This window comes from Manis javanica, chromosome 3, assembly GCF_040802235.1.
Source record: "Manis javanica isolate MJ-LG chromosome 3, MJ_LKY, whole genome shotgun sequence".
In the NCBI taxonomy this organism is placed as follows: Eukaryota; Metazoa; Chordata; class Mammalia; order Pholidota; family Manidae; genus Manis; species Manis javanica.
The window spans coordinates 61,898,807-61,918,521 of record NC_133158.1 but is presented as its reverse complement, the minus strand read 5'-3'; the positions used below and the strand labels follow the sequence as shown (position 1 = coordinate 61,918,521).

The following is a 19,715-nucleotide window of genomic DNA, read 5'->3' as shown; positions in this document are numbered from 1 at the left end:
ATATATTATTTTATATATACATATACATATATATATATATAACAATGAAATATTTTTCAGCCATTAAAAAGAAAGAAGTTCTGACATATGCTACAACATGAGTGAACCAACATGGATGAAAACATTATGCTCTATGAAATAAGCCAGCCACAAAAGGGTAAACACTGTATGATTCCACCTATATGAGTTACCTAGAATAGGCAAATTCACAGAGATGGAGATAGATTAGATGTTACAAAAGGCTGGGGAAAGAGGGAAATGGGGAGTTATTTAATGTTTATATAGTATTTGTTTGGGGTAATGAAAAACTTGTGGAAATAGTGATGATGGTTGAAGAACACTGTGAATGTGCTTAATGCCACTGAATTGTACACTTAAAAATGGCTAAAATGGCTAATTTTATAATTTACCAAAATTCTTAAAAATGTGTAATGTAATATACAAAAAAAATTGAATTGTACCATTTAAATGGGTTAATTATAGAGTATGTGACTATTTCAATAAAGCTGTTTTTAAGAACTGGCAAAAAACCTGGACGATTTATGAAAGAGGATACCTGAATGGCCAGCAAAAAAAGGAAAAGGTGAACAACCTCATTAGTAGTAATCAGAGAAGTATAAAACACCTACAAACATGCATGCACAATGAGATACCATGATTCACCCATCAGAATGGCTAAAGTAAAATATATTGATGATACCTCATGTTGAAGAGGATATAAAGGAAACAGAACTCTCAAACACTGCTAGCGGGCATAAAGATAGTAAATACAACCACTTTGGAAAAGTGGCTGAATATGTTCAATTTGTTTCTTAGGTATGCAGTAACAGAAATGCACTCTGATATGCATCAAAAGACACAGCAGTGTTATTCACTATAGGCCAAAACTGGAACCAAGCTACATGTCTGTCAGCAGTAAGATGGATAAATTGGTATCTTGGTGTACTCATACCATGAAGTGCCACACTGTAAGGGAGGTGAACTACAGCTACACATAACAGTGAGGATAAACCACATAAACAATGTTGAATTTTAAAAGCCAAATACAAAGACACAGAAATTGATATGCTGATTCTATTTATGTGCATTTCAAAAACAGGCCAACTAATTTCTGGTGTTAGAAGCCAAAAAGTGGCTACCTTTGGGAAGCAGGGAGCTGTAGGTGTTTGAGAGGGTCTATGGGGGGCTAGCAGATGTTGGCAATGCTCCATCTTTGCATACACAAGTATATTCACTCACAACAATTCATTTAGTAGTGCTCTCAAGGTTTCTACATTTTTTATATGTTATGAATTTTCAAAAATTTAGTCCCTGTCACTATTGTCTTCCCCAATACAACAACTTTGAAGTACATCATAATCAACAAAAAAAACTGTATACATGTCAGTGCTCTTCAGTAGAATGAACAAAGCATAAATGAGAGAGGCATCAGGTACATGTTAGAAGACAGTGGGAAGCTATTGTAAACTTAGTTCATGTAAAGGCAAAGGCTGAGAAACTAACTGTATGAACCTTTCAAAATTGGTGCACAAATGAAATGTAAATTCGATCCACCACAGCATAAAAGAATCTGGCTTTTTTTAATCACTTTTTGACAATAGAAAATGTCTATGCTTTAGTAAAAAACTTCAAAATTCCCAGAAATGTCTCAATGTCATGTATAGAATCTCAATTTTTTACTTGTAAAATGAGAGGACTAGGTTGTCTACTACTTAGTACAAGATAAAAGGCTGCTGAAAAGCAAAGATCTAAAATCCACCCATTTGCTCAATAAACTATGCATCCGCCATGTGTACAGCACAAAGTGCTCATCTGGTGGCGCCTGCAGGAGAACAAGGCGCAGCATTTTCAAGGTGCTGCCAAAGGAGCAGCACCAGCTGCCACTGCTTGACAGACCACAAGAGGGAGAGTTCCCACAGAGTAGTCAGGCCAGACGTGAGGCGGTCAGTCCCAGGGGAACAAGCTGGAGCTGGGACTGGAAGGCTGGGTAGCATGACGTCAAAAGAAGGTGAGATATTTCAGACCAACCAGAAGGAGATGGAAAATGTGAGCGAACACGTTGGTGAGGCAGATCAGGGCAGTGGAAACATGCTGGTGCAGAAGAGTGAAAAGCTACAGGGGACAATTTTAGAATATTCTAAAAACTTAGGAATTGGTCCTTTAAGATTTTTGAGTTTGGTGTGTTACTGTTGTTAAAGGAAGAGAGGAATATAATGGAAGCAGTGTTTGACAGAAAAGCAACTTGGCGGAGAATAAAGGATGGATCAAAGAGAAGAAAGGTCAAGTAAAAACTGACTAGAAAATTCCTGGAGATGATGTAAATTTAGTGATAAGGACAAAAACTAGTGAAGGTGATCAGTAAGGAAAAGATAATGTGAGATTCTGAGAATACTAAGAAGAAATATTTTAAACATTCTGTGGTTTTCAGATGTAAAAATTAAATAGATAAACTACTTTCATTCAGAAACAGGCCATGGGATCATGCATTTGTACAGCTTGATGCTGCCAAATCCACCCAGCGTCCAAAGTCAGGACAGTATCAGAAGCTTGGGTCAGACATATAATCAGTCCTCCTTAGATTGTAATATATATATATACACACATATGTATATATATACCATATATACAAACTGCCACGTATAATATCAGATAAATATATCTGTGTTTACTTAATTAGCTAGCATAAATGAAGTAGAAGGGCAAGTAGATTTGTGAAGTTTAATCTAAATGTAGAAAAGCTAAATTCATTCACTTCCCACACATGGGATGACTGCAATAAAAGGAGAGGGCAAAGGGTTCCACAACCCTTCTGTTAAAGTCAGAGGGAAAGCTGGCACACCAACTTCCACTATGTCAAGAGAATCTGAACCAAGAATTCAGAGGAAAGGTGAAGTATTTTAGTGTTCATGGTCTTCACCATCATCAGTTTATAGAATATCTGTTAGATGTTGAAGGAGTAAACAGATTTGATTTATTTTAATGCAGGCAGATGGCCTGGTCATGGAAATTGTGAAGAGATTTACTGAGCGTCTCCACCAGATCAAGGACATTATGGAATTAAAGGGCTCTAAGAGCCCTCATCCGTCCAGCTCCCTGCAGCTCAAAACATCACACTTTCTTATTAATGAAAAAGACAACTCAACCCCCTGAAGCTGAAGGAGCCAGAGAGGGAGGGGGGAAGAATACAACTAATTTGTCCACAGAAGTACAAGTGTTAAAGACAGATACTGGAAATACAGATTAATCATGTCTTGCTCTGAGGACAATGAGATCGTGGGTTAGGAAGAATCAAAGTCACAATTTCAGAAAATATTTTCATGAAAACGAATCTTGTTTTATGTTTCCATAACTATTTTGTACAATTTACTTTAAGGAAAAAATCTAATAATCTGAACACAAATTATACTTACCAAGGTAAAATAGCAGGCAGTGAGTTTTTGGATCTCAGAATTATTTTGAGAAGTTCTGTCAATATAATTAACTCTGTCCATTTTGGAGATTACCTGGCTTTGTATAAAAACATCTTCTTTTATGAAAATGCAGAAACATCTGGGAAACACCAACAATGACATAAAACCTAGAGTCAGAATTAACACATACCTTGACCACATCCCTCCAAAGCTTTCAGTTTAAGTGTCACTGCCTCCCCCTGAATAAAATCCAGTTTTTTAAAAGCCCATAGACTTTTCACTTTTAACCAACAGCACTAATGAAATGTCTGTATTCATCACATAAGTCAGTATAGATAAAATTTACAGACACTGAAGCCTGAATGTGACAAAGAAAAGTCATTAAGACAGAAAAGCAGAGGAAGATCATAGAAATCAAGTTAAATAAATGTCCAGGATACAGTGACTGTGGTAAAAAGAAAATTTTTATCATATTTATAGCTTGCTCACCACTGACTTGCTCCTGATATGCACAAGATCTGTCTGATACAAAGGATTCAAGAGAATTAAGAGGTATGTACATAATCCAAGCCAAAGTAAAAAGAAACCAATTTTTAGATTTTAAAATAAGATTCTCTATATTTGAAACTACTCTTTATAATCTTTCTACGACAGATAACCATGGTTTTAATTCCTAGGATAGATACCACCATAACGGCTCATTATACTGATAGGGGGAGAGGGAGGGGAAAGTCAAGTAACAATTTTAGGAAAAGTTTCATAAGTAGGTTAAAACTAGCCATATATTATATTCAGCTTATGTTACTGCCAATGTTCTCAATACTTGGAAGCCAAGTAAAAGAATCACAAGACCACAGAGCTAGAAAAGAAGAGGAGAATACCGCACCAAAGCCCCTCATCTTGCAAATGAAAGCAGGCCTGGAGAACTTTATGATGTGTCCAGGTCACACCTCCATTAATACCCCATGGACAGAACTCTTACCTCCCCAAGCAAGTTGGGGCTGATAAATCCTTGTAATAATAACCGACACTAACCGAGCATTTTCTACTGCCAGATACCATGCTAGACACTTTACAGATACACCATTTAATTTGCTTTAGCACTTCTCAATGCTGAGAAGGCCATTTCCACTCTATAAGAATATCAAGCTCAAGATCAGAATATTAAAAAATATTCCTAAAGTCATACAGCAAATAAATAACAAGCAAGGAATTTAAACCTAGTATTCTGACTATACAAAGCCCACGTAATACTATTGCCTCCCCCGAAATGCTGCATGTATACATCCAAATAATTCCACTCTGGACAGGACTGTAGAAATGCTTGCAAACTTATAGATTATCTGTACAGTGTTGTTCATTACAACATCACTAATATCAAAAAACCAGAAACAATAGGAATGCCCAGCAGTGGGAGAAGAGCCAAATAAATTATGGTATATACATGCTATGAAATACTGAACCGTCATTAAAAAGAATGAGGTAGATCCATGTACCAGGTGTGGCAAAATGACCATAGTAAATTGTTGTGTTTTAAAAATAAGTTGTAGAAAAATGTTTATGACTTTTTTTAAATGCGTAAGAGAAATGGGTGAAATGGAATTTTTGCTTAAATTGAATAAAAGTTTTTTAAAAAGAAATTATGTAGAAGAAATAAAAATGACAGTATACAGATAATGTCTCTGATATAAATAACATGATATAATGCATAAAAATATTCATCAATATAGGAAAGTAGATCTGAAAAGTAATAAGACATGACTAGGCAGATTGAAAAGCTATAATATCTCAAAGAAAAAAAAACTGATAAAAACAAGTACATCAAGATAAGTATGGTTAACCTATTGAACGTTAAAGATAAGGGAAGACTTAACGACATCTAGGTATAAAAAGTAAATTACTCTGAACAGAGAAAAATTAAATCTAGACTGATCTTAGACTTCACCAGAGCAACAATCAATGCTGAAAGATATGGTGTAATTTCTAAGAAATTCTAGGAAAGATATTTTGACTCAATAACATACATAGACAAATTCTCCTTCAGTTTGGACAGAAATAGGCAAACACTGAAAATATGAACTAATTCAGAGAATAAAGCACTAAAACAATTCAAATGATAGAAATCTGGATTTATCATGAAATAAGTCATAATCATCAAATGTTAAAATGAGTACATCTGGGAGGTATGGTTTAGAATATGTTAAAATACTATTTTCTTCTGCTTTATAAAGTTTGAATTTACTTAAACATGGATCATTTTAATAAAAAGCATGAAGTCTACACTTTTCAAGCACAAATACTATATATAATTCCATTGATGAATTTTAAAAACAGTCAAAATCAATGTGTCATTATAGAAATAAACTATATGACTGGGTTCAAGAGTGGGAGAATTAACTGCAAAGACACACGGAGGAACTTTTCTTTTCAGTGATGGAAATATCTACATCTTCACTGAGGTCATGCTTACACAGGCACAAAAATTTATCAAAACTCATATAACATGATACTGAAAATAGAAACATCTTATAATCATACTTCAATAAATTGATTTAAAATGTAATATGAGTATTGCAAAAAATAGTGAGAATGTTTGATATCTTGGTCTGTATGATGGTTACCTAAGTGTATACACATGTCAAAATTCATCAAGCAGGTGTGCATTTTATTGTACACACTTCGGTTAAAAAATTAAAGAAAAAAGAATACTACAAGAATGTCAGGAAAAGAATAAAAAGAAAAGTTTAAGAGATTTGGTAGCCTGAAAAGAAACTGATAAAGGAAAAAATATCACTAGAATGAATATTAAATATTAGCAGATTAGTTTCGAATTTGCATTTCTCTCTGCTTAAAGTTGCAAATAATATACGAGTGGATTATTTATTTGAAAGAAATGTAAGATAAATAGATAGCAGGACTGAAAGTCTGTGTTATCTGGAAGGAATTCACAGCAACTGTAGAAAAGATAAGTCATGGGCCAGGAGGAAGTATCTTGTGATTTTATACTGCAGAAACTTGGACAAATAGGTCTTTAGGGAAGATATTTGGTGGAGAGATGCCTCCTATTTTTCCTGTAACTTGAAAATTCATTAATAAAAGAACAACACAAAAAATGCAATATGAGGAGCCCATAAAAATTATCTGGTGGCATGGTGATTGTTAGCCATGTACAAAATACACAAATATCCACACACATGTACACAACACCTTCTACCTAGTAGCTGTGATTACTTGCCTACTAAATGCAATCCAATAAATAACAGAATTTTGATCATAAAATTTAGGTAAAGAGGTCAAACAAAAGCTCCAAAAAGTTTAAATGACTGTTTCTCTGTGAGATCCACAAAAATCCTCATAAAAGGAAAAAGAAATACATGTACATGTAGGCTTTGTGTCTGATTAGAAAAAGGTCTGGAACAATGAACAGCAAAGAGCAGAGAATTTGGTGGGTGGAGGTAGGGTATGAGTCAATTCTTAAACACTTCTGCATTGTTTGAATTTTTAGGCCCTGGGGTATGTTACTTTTGTGATTGAAATAATTATAATACAAAAATAAAGAATTTTTATGAGTTTGTTATTTATTTTTAAATAATACATGGATACTCCATTTAATGCCATTGACCCCAAGAACAAGGAGTCATTGTGTGGCTATTTGTCTCTAAAACAATTTTTTTTTGAATATTCCTTTACAGTATACCAGAGTTTCAAGTACAGTCCATGGACCTGTGGGGGTCTGAGAGACCCTTCCACAAAATCCATGCAGCAAAAGCTCTTTTCTTAATGATTCGACGTTATCTGCCTTTTGCCTGTGTTGACATTTGCACTAATGGTGCAGAAGCAGAGGTGGGTGAAATTGCTGGTGCCCTAACACAAGCCAGGGTGCTGGCACTAAACTGAGCTCTCAGTCACTGTAGCCTTCACCATTATGCCCCACACTTAAAAAAGAAAATTTGGTTTCACTGAAGAATGTCTTTGATGAAACAGTAACAGTAATTTTATTAAGTCCTGACCTTTTGTAATATTCTGTGTGACCAAATGGGTAGCTTAGCTGCCTAAAAGAGCAAAACGGTTGTCCGAAGAAAAAGCACTGGGGCAACTGTTTGAGCTCAAAGCTGAGTGAGCTAGTCACTTTCTTCATGGATCAGTATTTTTACTTGAAAGAACTCACAGACTACAATTATTCAGACTTAGTTATCTGCAGATATTTTCTCAAAATTGAAGAAAATAAGACTCTCACTTCAAGGGAAATAACTGCTAGTTGCTTGCTGCCAATGGTAAAACTTAAGGAAATATAAATATTTTGGAAACCTTGTATCTGCCATTGTGAGCTTACCAGCTTCCCAATACTTTAAAACTGTTCTGAAAAGAACAATGGTGATGTTAACAAATGTGATTTTTTAAATACTACATAATTTAATATATGCCAACACTGGCAAGGTTTACATCAGGGAATCAATATTTTCCAACTTACCAATGCATAATATACAGAAAAAAATCATTCAGGAATAAAAAATCCATTCAAAGTGCAAGATAAGCTGACATATTTTAATAGAACAAGAACTGTTTATTGATATGGCTTCTGATTCTACATTGCAACCAATCTTTAGGAAAACTACTACTTACTAAGTTTTGGTGGAACATCAAAGAAGAATATCCAAAATCATTTGAAAATACTATCAAAATACTCCTTTCTCTTCCAAATACCTCTCTGTGTGAGGTCAGATAGTCTTCATATATTTCAACCAAACCAAACAACACATCATAATAAATTGAATGCAGAAGCAAATAGGGAATCCAGTTGTCTTCTAAATGTGAAACTGCACCACTCTTCTTGCTAATATTTTATGGGTTTGGCAAAAATTCTTACTTGCCACAGGAGCACATTATCTATGTCAACATATAATGGGCTTATTGTTGTTTCTAAATTGATTAAAAATGTTTAAACTTTCTCACTTCTAATTTCTAATGTGGTGAATATCAATAGACATAATCCACATAAACAACTCTCTGTGTCTGATACTCTTTGAGACCCCAATAATGTTGAAGGCCTAAAGTTTGAGAATCTTCACAGCCACTGTTAACACATTTTCACAAGTCTTGCCAACAAATGCTAGCACAGCAATCTGCATTTACACATGGGCAATGTGCATAAGTGAACTGTACTATAGGCTTTTATTAACCAATGAAAGCCTAAAATTCTAGCCAGATTTAAGTATGTTCCACATCAACTGTTTACTACATCTCGGCCTCTCTTTTGGCCATGTATTTTTTTCTTCTGCCAAATGATCTGGACCCATGGGGGCTGACAGAAGTTGTAGAACTGGTAGTGATGGACCTGGGGGGTCCAAAGAAACAGAGATTTAAGTATTATGACCAATTTTGGATGTTCCTTAAGGCATTTTGAAGCACATGGTTGAGGACCCGGCTATGATTAGTAGAAAACTTTGACTTTTTTTTGACATTTTCAGATTATGACATAAACATTGCTGCAGACTGCAAGGACAGCCCACACAGGAATGAATCATAGCTGGAAGAAACTTTGGCTGGTAATATGCAGACTTCAGGAAGAGGGAAGGGAACGGGAGTGCAAGACTACTGGTGATGTACCCTGAAAATAAGTTATAATGCCCCCATGTGGGACTGATCCAAATAAAGCTCCCATTTCTAAAAAAGTATCTCCACTAGTCTTTATACACATGATGCAGGGAAAGGGAGGTTGAGCAGAGACTACATGAGGTGTTATTTTAATTATTTCTGTTTTGGGGAGCCTAGTTCTAACATACAAACCCTCAGGACGAAGAACACTAGAGATGGAAATGGGAAACTTCAGGATTCTAAATGAATTCCCAAAAGTCCAAGATCGTTCTTTATTACATGGAATGAAATCTTCAGAAATTCCTTAGGAAAAAAATATTTCAAAAACAGACTTCACAATTTTGTAGTTAAAGATTAGCTAAGAATCAATTTTGAAAGATCCGTGAACACTGCATTTTTAAATTAACTTACATAGAATCTGAAAAAGCCTATAAATATAGATCTATATCACCTCTGTTCCACAAAATATATACTAAGATTTAAAGATCAATTAAAGCTGACACAGTCACACCAAATCCCTAAAGAAAATTTTAGCAAAATTCTTTTTCCTTAAGAGAAAAGCAGCATTCTTTTCAGTTACTCCAAGCACACAGTATTACCACTCATGTTAGCAATCACTCACTCATTCATTCTACTAATGAGTAGAATTCTACTAATTAGTACAAGTATCTACTAATTATTATGTGCCAGGTATAGCACTGTCTTCTACGGAAAGCATACACACACAGAGAATCACAAACTTAACTTCATAGAACACAGGGAAAATAGTAGCATACAGCTATGTCGTATTCTCACATAACGCAACCTATGGCCAGTTTCTGAGGTAATGTCTGGGTCTGTCTGCTTAGCTCCAAGGTTTTTTATATCAATCCTCCAATAGGTAAAACTAAACCATAGGAAGGAGCTATGAATGGCTCAGTTTATTTACCTTAAGAGAACTAATGCTACTAGTAGAACATAACACCACCCCCGCAAAGTGAAGGAGAGAATAAGAAGGAAAAAGGACAGAAAATAATGAGCATTAATGAGAATGCTGGCATGACAGAAAAGAGATCTCACATGAGCAACTGCTGTGACCAGGGAGACTTTGGACAAAGGTGGGTGAGGGATTCTCTAAATTAGGACATTTGTTAATGTTTCCACTGGTGTGATGGTCAACCGACTTCTGTAAAAAAAAGTTAATTTATTCTCAATTTTTTAAAATACTGAATTAATGAGTCTTTCCAGATTGGCCTCGTAGTAGTCCCCATTATATTAGAGTTACAATCACAATGTCACCTTGCATTACTACATAGTTGTGACCCTCCATGAAAAAACAGCACTGAATTTCCTCAACCATCTATGCCAAACCTAAATCCTGAGCCACTATCATTCATAGCCACTTACATTATATTCTTTGTGGCATTTTCCAAAGAATTTCTGGAACTCAGTACTTCTAGCATCTTACCTTCTTTTTTGGCAATGCTTTTCTAAATAAAATGTGCCTCTAGATGTCAGTTTATCACCTCTCTCAAGATCAAAATGCTAAATGAAGAGAATGAGTAAGTAGATTTTTTTTAAGGAATTTTTAATTGAATAGGCTTTTGTTCACACTGGTAAATTTGTATTAATGTAAACCTATTCTATAAACCTAAAAATTTTATTTATTAAAATGTGATCTTCCTGAAACACATAAGTGAGGCAGAGCCAACACCAGTCAGCACCAGTATCCAGGAATGGTAAAGACGAACTGCTAGCAGATATATGGCCAAGTCTATCATTTGTGGAATTAGGAAACAAATTTTCTTTTTAACTGGCTTCGCATTTCTACAATTTTAAAACCATCACAAATGCAAGCTACTTCTATAGTTTCTTTCTTAGGTGGTAGGAAGCCAGTAGAGAGGGAGTCAATTACCCAAACTTTAATAGAGAGAAAAAAATCCTTCCCCAGTTTAGTAAGTCTGGCTTAACTAATAAGTAAACTAATTAACTTTCCACTTTTAAGACCAACTTCAGCTCAAATCAGATGGTGTTCTGAATACCACCCAAGAACTGACAACCTCTCTGAAACCATTTACTCCCCTGAGTACAATCAAGGGAGGACTGCAGAGCCTCCAGATGGTCTGAGGACTGCCCTCAAAATGCAAGGGTGAGATGTGTAAGTGCCAGCTAGTTCTCATCAAACAAAGGAGGGGACTTGAAATGACTGGACTACCAGAAATCCAACCATCCTGCCTCAAAAGCTGCCTAAAAATACAAAAATAAGTTTGTACCATTACTGCAGATAACAGTAAATTAAGACTCCCTAAATAAAGTAGTAATTGATGAGAATTTTAGTGGGACCGCCACCGTTTTCCCAGCTTTCTCCCAAGTTAGCTAGTACTTCCAGTCCCTTATTCTGCATAATTCACTGCAACTAAGGAAGCCTTTGTACCAGCACATCACCTTGTTTGACACTGAATCACATGGCTCAAGTATGAAGATTCAAATGAGACTTTTCATTATAAATGCTTCCACTATCAAAGTGTGAAAACACATTTGAAAATGTGCCACATACTGTTACTGGGGGAAAATGTGTCTTTACCCACTGCACCATTACTTTGGGTCTGACAACAGTTCTAAGCATAACATTTCAGAAGTACTTGGTGATTTAATGTTGAATACTCAGAGTATCAAGCTTGATTTCTCTAAAATTTTCATCCAAGGCTTGTCACCTTTCATGTAGGTCAAACTATGGATTTTTTGCTAAGAAGTAAATCCTTCCAAAACAGATACATAACTGAAGTTAGAACCAAGAAACTGAAGTTTACAATAAATTTTTCATAGTACTGACATTTAGGCTCAGAATTCATTTTCATTCTATTTTATGTGATTTTTTCTTTTTTTTCTTACATTTCCTCAGGTTCTGGAAAGTTATTTGCTATTTCAAGGAATCACAAGTAGTACCAGACACCAGATATACTGAAACCATTGGTAAACTATAGAGAAATCAACTTTTCCTTTCAAATTTCCTTCAAAGTTACTCCACAGAGATTTAAACAAAAATAAGAACAGAAATGTCTTGACATTTTCTACAAAAAATTTAAAAGACTCTATTTCCATCTTTGGTGCATTATGCCACCACAGTGGCCACTGCTTCCAATGGTTGTCTATCTAGCATCGATTTCCCTTTTCCACCTTTATAACTGAAGCAACTTTGTCCTCATATCTACCCCTCCCCCTCATTCTGCATTGGAAGTCCTAGGGATGGGCCCTAATTTAATCAAACCAACTTTGCCACTGACCAACTCAAGAACATAATGCACCCAGGACATGGTATTCTCCCAGAGACTGTTATGCTAAGCACAAGTGAACACTCAGCTGTTCACCCTCTCCCTCCCCCCATCTTAAGGTAACTGAGTATCAGGGGCCTTTCCATTGCCTGCTGAATAAATCCCAAGCTCAGCGTTCATGTCTCTCTACCATCCTTATACTATCTGTTTAGCTTCTTTTCTTTTGTACACATCTCCTGCTCTAGCAGCCCAAAGACTGTCCTTTCAAGAATATATCCCTACACTTCCCACTTCATAGCTTTTGTCCAGGGAAGCCCATCAACTCCCATCTCAGCCGATTCAAATCCTATGAAAAGTCCAAAAGTAAACTTTTCCATGAAGTCTTCCTTGATATCACCATTAATAAGTAGCACTCATCATATATTCCTTATATTCACCATTTATTTGTGTATTCTTACAGCCTGTTTCAAAATTGCAAACTCCTTGAGGGCTGTGGACAAACTGTTGTGCATCTTTTCTTCCACCACCATCTCTCTCCACCTGACACCCAACTGCAGAATGGTAGCTCAGAAAATACTGTTGAACAAATGAACATATCTGTTCATTTTTCGAAGGTGAAAGCTGCCTCTGCAGAACAGATTATCATGAAGGTTGAAATGTCCTTGGAAGTCTTTAAAAACGACCTAGGATAGCTTAGGGAAAGTTTTGCTGAAGGAAATGAAACAAATCAGATGGCCTTGCAAGGCTGATGCCATGAATTATATCAACTCTGTGAAAGTATTGTTAATAATTCAAAAACTACCTGTACAAATGCTATTTACAAAAAGAGAACAGTGTTTACTGTAATATACAAAGGTTAACAACAGATTTTTTACCAAAAAATTCAGCTGTTCTTATAGTAATATTTGTAATATTTTCAGTTATGTCCAAGGGATTGTATAAAAAGCCCATTTACTCTCTCATTTCATCCTTGAAGAAAGCAGGACAGAGAAAAATGTTGGCCCTCTTAAACTGGGAACCAGACAAAATTAATTTGGAAACACATACTGATGTCACTTAAATATTTTCTACACATCCTCACTAAAAATGCACCTATTGAACTCCAGGAAAGTTATCTGTAATTTTGATGATTTCCTTCGGATTGACTTCTATGGAAAAGGTGTGCAAAGTTTTGTATTCCCTTCTCCTCTACTCAGTGACTGTACAATTTAAGTCTGCTAAAATTAGGTCACTTCAAGATCTCTAAGTACATACTCACTTCAGATAAAGCCATAAAATTATGAGAAACATACTGATATCTCCAGAAAGAAACAGGGTTAACCACACAATATTCCATAAACCATTGAACCTGCTTTTTAAGTTAAACCCTTCAGAATAAATCTCTGTAAATCTCAACAATCAGCTAAATGGGACCAAAACACATGATTCCACTGGACAGTGCACTCACAAATGAAAAGGGCACCACCCAAGATGAAAATCGGTGTTTAAATATGATGGCTATTCATAGAAAATAGAATTTAAGAAAGATTAAGTAGAGCATAGAAAATTATATCTTCTTTTAAGAAACCGTTAACAAGAAAATTAAACGGATTTATTCCTTTTGTTCTAATATTGTGATGTTATTTTTGAAAGGCAATTTAAATCGTTTGGGGAAGAAGCAAGAGTAGAAAAAAAGTAATTCTTGTTTTTGCAGACAGTGCGGCATACTATATAGCTCTTTTCAAAATAAAGATCACGTTTTCCGTCAAACCTGCATATGGTAAAGCTACAATTCAAAGTTTTCTGAAATATTTTGAAGCATCTCTAGTTTTCCTGGAGCCGCCTGGTAACGGAAAGTGATTGTGAATACAGTTTCTCACCGGACCGGCCAGTAAAGGAGTCCGCTGTCTGAAACGAGCCCCGCGGGGTCCGAGTCAGGGCCGGCGCGGCGGCAGCCGAGGGGCGCCTGCAGTCACCTGCGGGACCCGGGAACACCTGAGCTGCGGGCGGGCGCGTGAGCTCGGCCGCGGCGACCACGAAGGGCCCCGAGAAAGTTGGGCTCCCAAGACGCGGCACAGGCGGCTCCCGGATGGCTTCTCCCCGGCCCGCCGGCTCAGCTACTCACCGTGCAAGGAGAGGAGCAGCAAGGGCGCCAGAGGGGAGCCCGGAGAAGTCATCCCGCGGCCGCGGAGAGCGCGCCCGCCGCCCGCCCGGCTCCTCGGTGGAGGCGCGGGCCCGCCTCTCGGCGCTCTCGGGGCAGCCCGGTCCTCCGAGACCCGCCCCCGGCCGCTGTCCGCCCGGCCGGGCTGGGACCGTCGGGCGCGCGGACGCGGCAAGTGCAGATTCCGCGGCGCCCCGCTCGCGGAGGCTGAGCTACGGGCAGGCGCGTCCCGGGCTCGCCGGCCTCGCCCCGCGGCGCCGCGGCCACCTCGTGCTGCCCCAGGACCCGCCGGGCGCCCGGGGAGCCACTCCCCCCAAATCTCGCCCAGCTAGTCGGGCTGCGGCGGCGCTCAGCGGGGCCCCGCACCGCCCACTCGCCCCGCTCGGTCTCCCGGGCAACCGCGGCTCCAGCGCGACGCCTGGCGGCCCACCCGCGGAGCGAGCGCATCGCGCAGCTGACGCTACCCGGGCACCTGCGCGCGGAGCCGCCGGCTGCCCCGCACGCCTGGGCGGGCGCCGCGATGCGGCCGCGGACGGCCTCGGCGCGAGGGCCTCCCCTGCCGTGAGCCTCTCCCGGGCAGGGGGTGTCAGGGCTGATCCCCAAACTGCCCTAGGAGAGAGAGAGAGATCTTTCCACAACCTGTGTCCAAACCAGCAAAATTTTTTTCTCTTGCAGTTTTCAGATGATTTCTATTTGGCCATTTCCTCTCTTCCGTAACTAAATAATCTGAAACAACCCGACCGGCAAAATTAAGAATCAGTGAGGTTTGTTCTATTCTACAGGTGTTTTTTCTTTTCTGACTGTCCTTCTTTCTCTGAAGGGAAGGGGCTCTACTATGCTCCTCTTCCCTGTTCCTATCAAAGAGACTTTTCGCCTTCTCTTGCCCCTTTAGTAAAACTTGGTCAATTTCTAATATTTGAATTTTTCTGTTTTAAATGTTATAGCTTTTCTTAAGCTAGTTTCAGTATTTGTTAACTAGTGATGTGGTGATTTTATTGTGGTGGTTGGGTTTTATTTTTTGTCTCTTGCTTGTTTTGGCTTGGTGAGAAGAGATACCTTCGTGGCATCTGAAATTATTTTAAATATCTACCTGCATTTTACTTTATGAAACGTTATCTTCACTGTTTTGCTATTGAGGTCTCTGGTGTCTTACAGCCCTTAGTCACTTTCTACTTCAGCCTCCAACTCAGCCCTGTAAAATTTGAGGACATACCTGTCCAGGGAATGGTCAGTTTTTCCAGCTGCATAGATTAGCACTTGGGGCCATTCATAAATTTTGAGCCCCCATCTGGCAGATACAGTCCTCCCACGGCAACTAATAAATGAAAATCATATGCATGTATGTAAAATAAATATGGGAAAAGGCAAATATATAAAATATCTATACAACTAGACAAAGATTGGAAGATACATGTAAAAAGGAAAATAACATCAAGATGGTGGAATTATGGACACCCTTTTTCTTTTTCTGAAATGCTGATGTTATAATTCAAGTTAAAAAAAAGAAATGCCGGTCACCTTTAACAAGAATACCCTGAAAAGATAGTTTGATTATAAATTAAAGATGCCACAACCTTGTTCACTACTTCATTTGCTAGAATACCTTAAGCAGATTTCTAATGACAAGAAAAAAATGATAGGACAGTATAATGTCTTTGATATCAGTAACAGAAGTTTAACACTTCAACTATGATGCCATTATTGGGCTCATTCTCATTCTTTTAAACTCTAGCGCAAAAGCTAGTTTGTTTTTTTTTCTCCACCCAGTTCAGTTCCTTACCTTGTCCTGCACATATTCCTGCATTGTAATCAAGTCCCAAGCAGGGCATAAGAGTAACATACAGAGAAATGCAAGGAACCAGTCAAGCAGCAGGTGCTACTCAGGGCAGGACTTTGCTTCATTATAATCCCAGATTTAAATGTAGATATAGAATAGGTATTCATTAGTTAAATAAATAGCCCAATAATCTAGGTTGAAAAGCCCTGATAAAGCAAGATACCCCACCCTTAAAAAACTTTTAGTTATACATGGGATATACCTGCACTATCATTTATCAACAGAGAAAGGGCTCTCCCACCTCTTTGTCACCACAATGTCTCTCTGCCTTGCCCAACAGCAGCCAGTGAGATAGTAAGAGGACAAACTGCTCAGTTTGGTGAAGCAGCCATGTGGCTTCTGAAGGGAGAGTGGATATGATCAGATTTCAGGAGGCAATCTGGCCACCCAGAAACACTGTTGGAAGAAGTGGGGGAGGTGGGCAGATGGGGAAGATGGACTTAAAGGAGGCAGACCAGGAGTACTGGAAATTCCAAGCGTTGTACACAGAGGCTTCCAAAGGACACTCTTATAGGAAACAAAGGAGAAAAATGCTTTTTAATTCTCAGAGGTAATACCACTGGCATGTATTTTGAGTAAATTTTTTATTAGTAATGATGAGTTTCACCAGTTCTTGTATCCTAATCTGCCTTATGACCACAGGATTTCTTTAAATCTCAGTACTACAGCAACAGACATCATACATTTGTGTAATACTTTATAAATTTCAAAGTGATTTCACCTATATTATCTGATCTGATCTTCACAGTAACCCCAGGAAATAGGTAAAGAAGGTATTATTACCCCCTCTTCACATACAGTAAGATACTGAGTCTCAAAAAGATCAAGGGATACCTCAGTGACTGCAACCACCAGTGGGAAAAACTGGAACTGAGGTCTTCTGACATTCATCCTAGAGTTTTTTCTACCACACCACAAAGTCTTTTTCTTTTATCTCTTTATAGACTAATAGCTAAAGAAATTTATATAAACTATAAGGTACTAAAGCTGTCTGCGAGGATAGTAATTGTACTAGTGGGGGTGAAGATTTAATAATATGGGTAACTGTTGAACCACTGTGTTGTATACTTGAAGCCAATGTAAGCTTGTGTATCAATGATACTTCATTTAAGAAAAAATTTTTAAAGAAAAAAGCTGTCGGGAACACTGCAGTTGCCTCCCCGACATTTATCCCACCTCTACCCCCTGCTGCCCCATCACCACAACTTGACCCCACCCCATCTGAGTCACAGGCATACCTCCTTTTATTGTTTGTTATACTGTACTTTCCAGATACCACATTTTTTACAAATTGAAGGTTGGTAGCAGCCCTGCACCACACAAGTCTATAGGCACCATTTTCCCAGCAGCATTTGCTCATTTCATGTCTCTATGTCACACTTTGTAATTCTTGCAATATTTCAAACATTTTCATTATTAGTCTGTTTGTTATGGTGACCTACAAACTGCTGAAACTCAGATAATGGTTCTAATTTTTAGGAATAAAATATTTTTTTTGATTAAGGTATACATATATTTTTAGATATATGCCATTTCATACTTAATAGATTACAGTATAGTGTAAACATAATTTATATGCACCAGGAAATCAAAAAGCTCATTTGATTCAGTTTACTGTAATATTCATGTCACCAAGCCGAAGCTCATGCCACTTACCACATGACGAGTCAATGTCAAGAAACAAGGTGTCGGGGCAAGGAAAGTGGCTTTATTTGGAAAGTCAGCAGACCTAGAAAATGGCGGACTAATGTTCTAAAAAACCATCTTAACTTAGGATTGATTTCAAGCTTCTTATATGTTAAGGAAGGGGAGCAGGAAGTCAAGGTTAGGAGGTGACAATCAACCTCAGACATCTGGACGTCAGCACGGATCTGAGAAGGGTTGTGAAATTCCATGTCCTTGGTTAGTTGACTCCAGTCATTTTGTTGACGTGGGTCTGGCTATGATGTTCCTCTAAGTCCTTGACAATCCAGTCATCATGTTGTACATACTTCTTTATCTCCGCAGGGGAGGTGAGTTTCAGGTAAGGGGCTAGTTGCATCAATCTTAAGTTATGAGAAAAATTCCTTTTGATGATTAAACCTATGCAAGTTGCAAGGCTGAGTAGAAGCTTTTTAACCCAAAATTGAGGCAGCAAAGGAGACAGATACAGTAGAAGACAGAGGTGCCCAGCTTTTCACTCTGTTACATTCACTTTAGAGCAGTTACATTCTGGAACAAAACCTGCAATATCTCCAAAATATGCCCATAGCTGTAAACCCTGGATGAGACTGGCCCCACCCTCACCCCAAGGGGAGCAATGTACTTGATCTTTCTGACCAAGGAAGAAATGGAGAGGAATGACTGGGACAAGAAGCCCTGGGGTAAAAGATTCAGCTATAGTATAATAATAATAATCTTGGCTCAAACACATGGATGACATGAAACACAGTCAACTTCTAAATATCTAAATATGAATTATGCAAATTCATACTTTAATCCTAGACCAGCTTTTCTCCTCCACCCATCAAAAGGCTGGATCATCTTTTTCTACAATCAGTTACATTTCCAAGAATGGAAAATTAATTTTATTATTAGCTTGGGATAAAAATAATTAAGAAAGAAAAACAATGGAGAGAATTTGAAGGCTTTCCAAAGCTATACATAAATTATTTTTAATCAGCTATTTTAAATTAGTAGTGCCACCTACCCCCCTCCATTCATGTATATAAAAGTAAAGATTAATTGCATTTAAGTTTTTGAGGTCTATGCATGGTTTATAAGAATGTCATTCTTAAAGTTAGAACATATTTTTTTGACCTTGTTTGAGCTAGAAACTCATTCTGTAACTATTTTAACCCTGCTGCTTAGAACCATATCTAGTCTAGAGTCAAGCTTGGTCATTCTAGTAAAATTTGAGAGTTCTCCCCATTCCTCCCCTTCCTCTAAAATAGCAACAAAGGAGTGGCAAAGATAATCATGTAAGCCTTAGAGCAATTAACAAGCCAGTAAGTGTTTGTTGTATGTTAAAACATAAATAGACTATGTAATATTTTAAAACCTCTTTTTAAATTTGGAGTCAATTTATAACCTAGATACGTTGACAGCTTAGTCTTTCTTGTATCTGTTTATCTGTTTCTGCCCCCTCCTCTGGTAACTCTTGCTTTACACAGAGGTAAACAGCCTCTCTGTTCCCCTCACCTGGCCTAATCCTTATCATTGCCAACACTGCCGAAGCAAAGTTTTACTATATCTACATCTATTTAGGGAAAACTTGGCTCTTCTCCTTGAAATCCTTTTAATGTGAACACATTTATTTTCAAGCAAAGTTACTTTCTGATCAGGGCCCATTGTGACAAAGTGCTATTGAATTCATTCTAATGGCAAACTTAAAATGGCACCTGTTTCTTAAGACTTGAAAAGGGCAATAGCTTAAGTATTTAATGTCACCTGACAGTTTGGAGCATTCTCTTGCTTATAAGGAAGATAAGTCTCAAATATTC

At 37.8% G+C, this 19,715-nt stretch overlaps 1 protein-coding gene across 5 annotated transcripts in view; it reads right to left on the bottom strand.

Annotated features, from left to right (window-relative positions):
- The window catches only part of IGSF11 (immunoglobulin superfamily member 11), a 185,947-nt gene that overhangs the window by 123,908 nt on the left and 42,324 nt on the right, over positions 1-19,715 (bottom strand). The window contains exons 1-2 of one of the 5 annotated variants that reach the window (XM_037013195.2): positions 14,361-14,705; positions 14,116-14,211 (exon numbers count right to left, since the gene is read on the bottom strand). The exons of 1 other annotated variant lie outside the window; for it this stretch is intronic. In XM_037013195.2, coding sequence (XP_036869090.1) covers positions 14,116-14,211; positions 14,361-14,412 — 148 coding nt within the window. In that variant the 5' untranslated portion in view covers positions 14,413-14,705. Of the gene's footprint in view, positions 1-14,115; positions 14,212-14,360; positions 14,706-19,715 lie in introns of those variants that run through there. 3 more of the 5 variants (XM_037013193.2, XM_037013192.2, XM_037013194.2) reach the window with 3 other exon arrangements.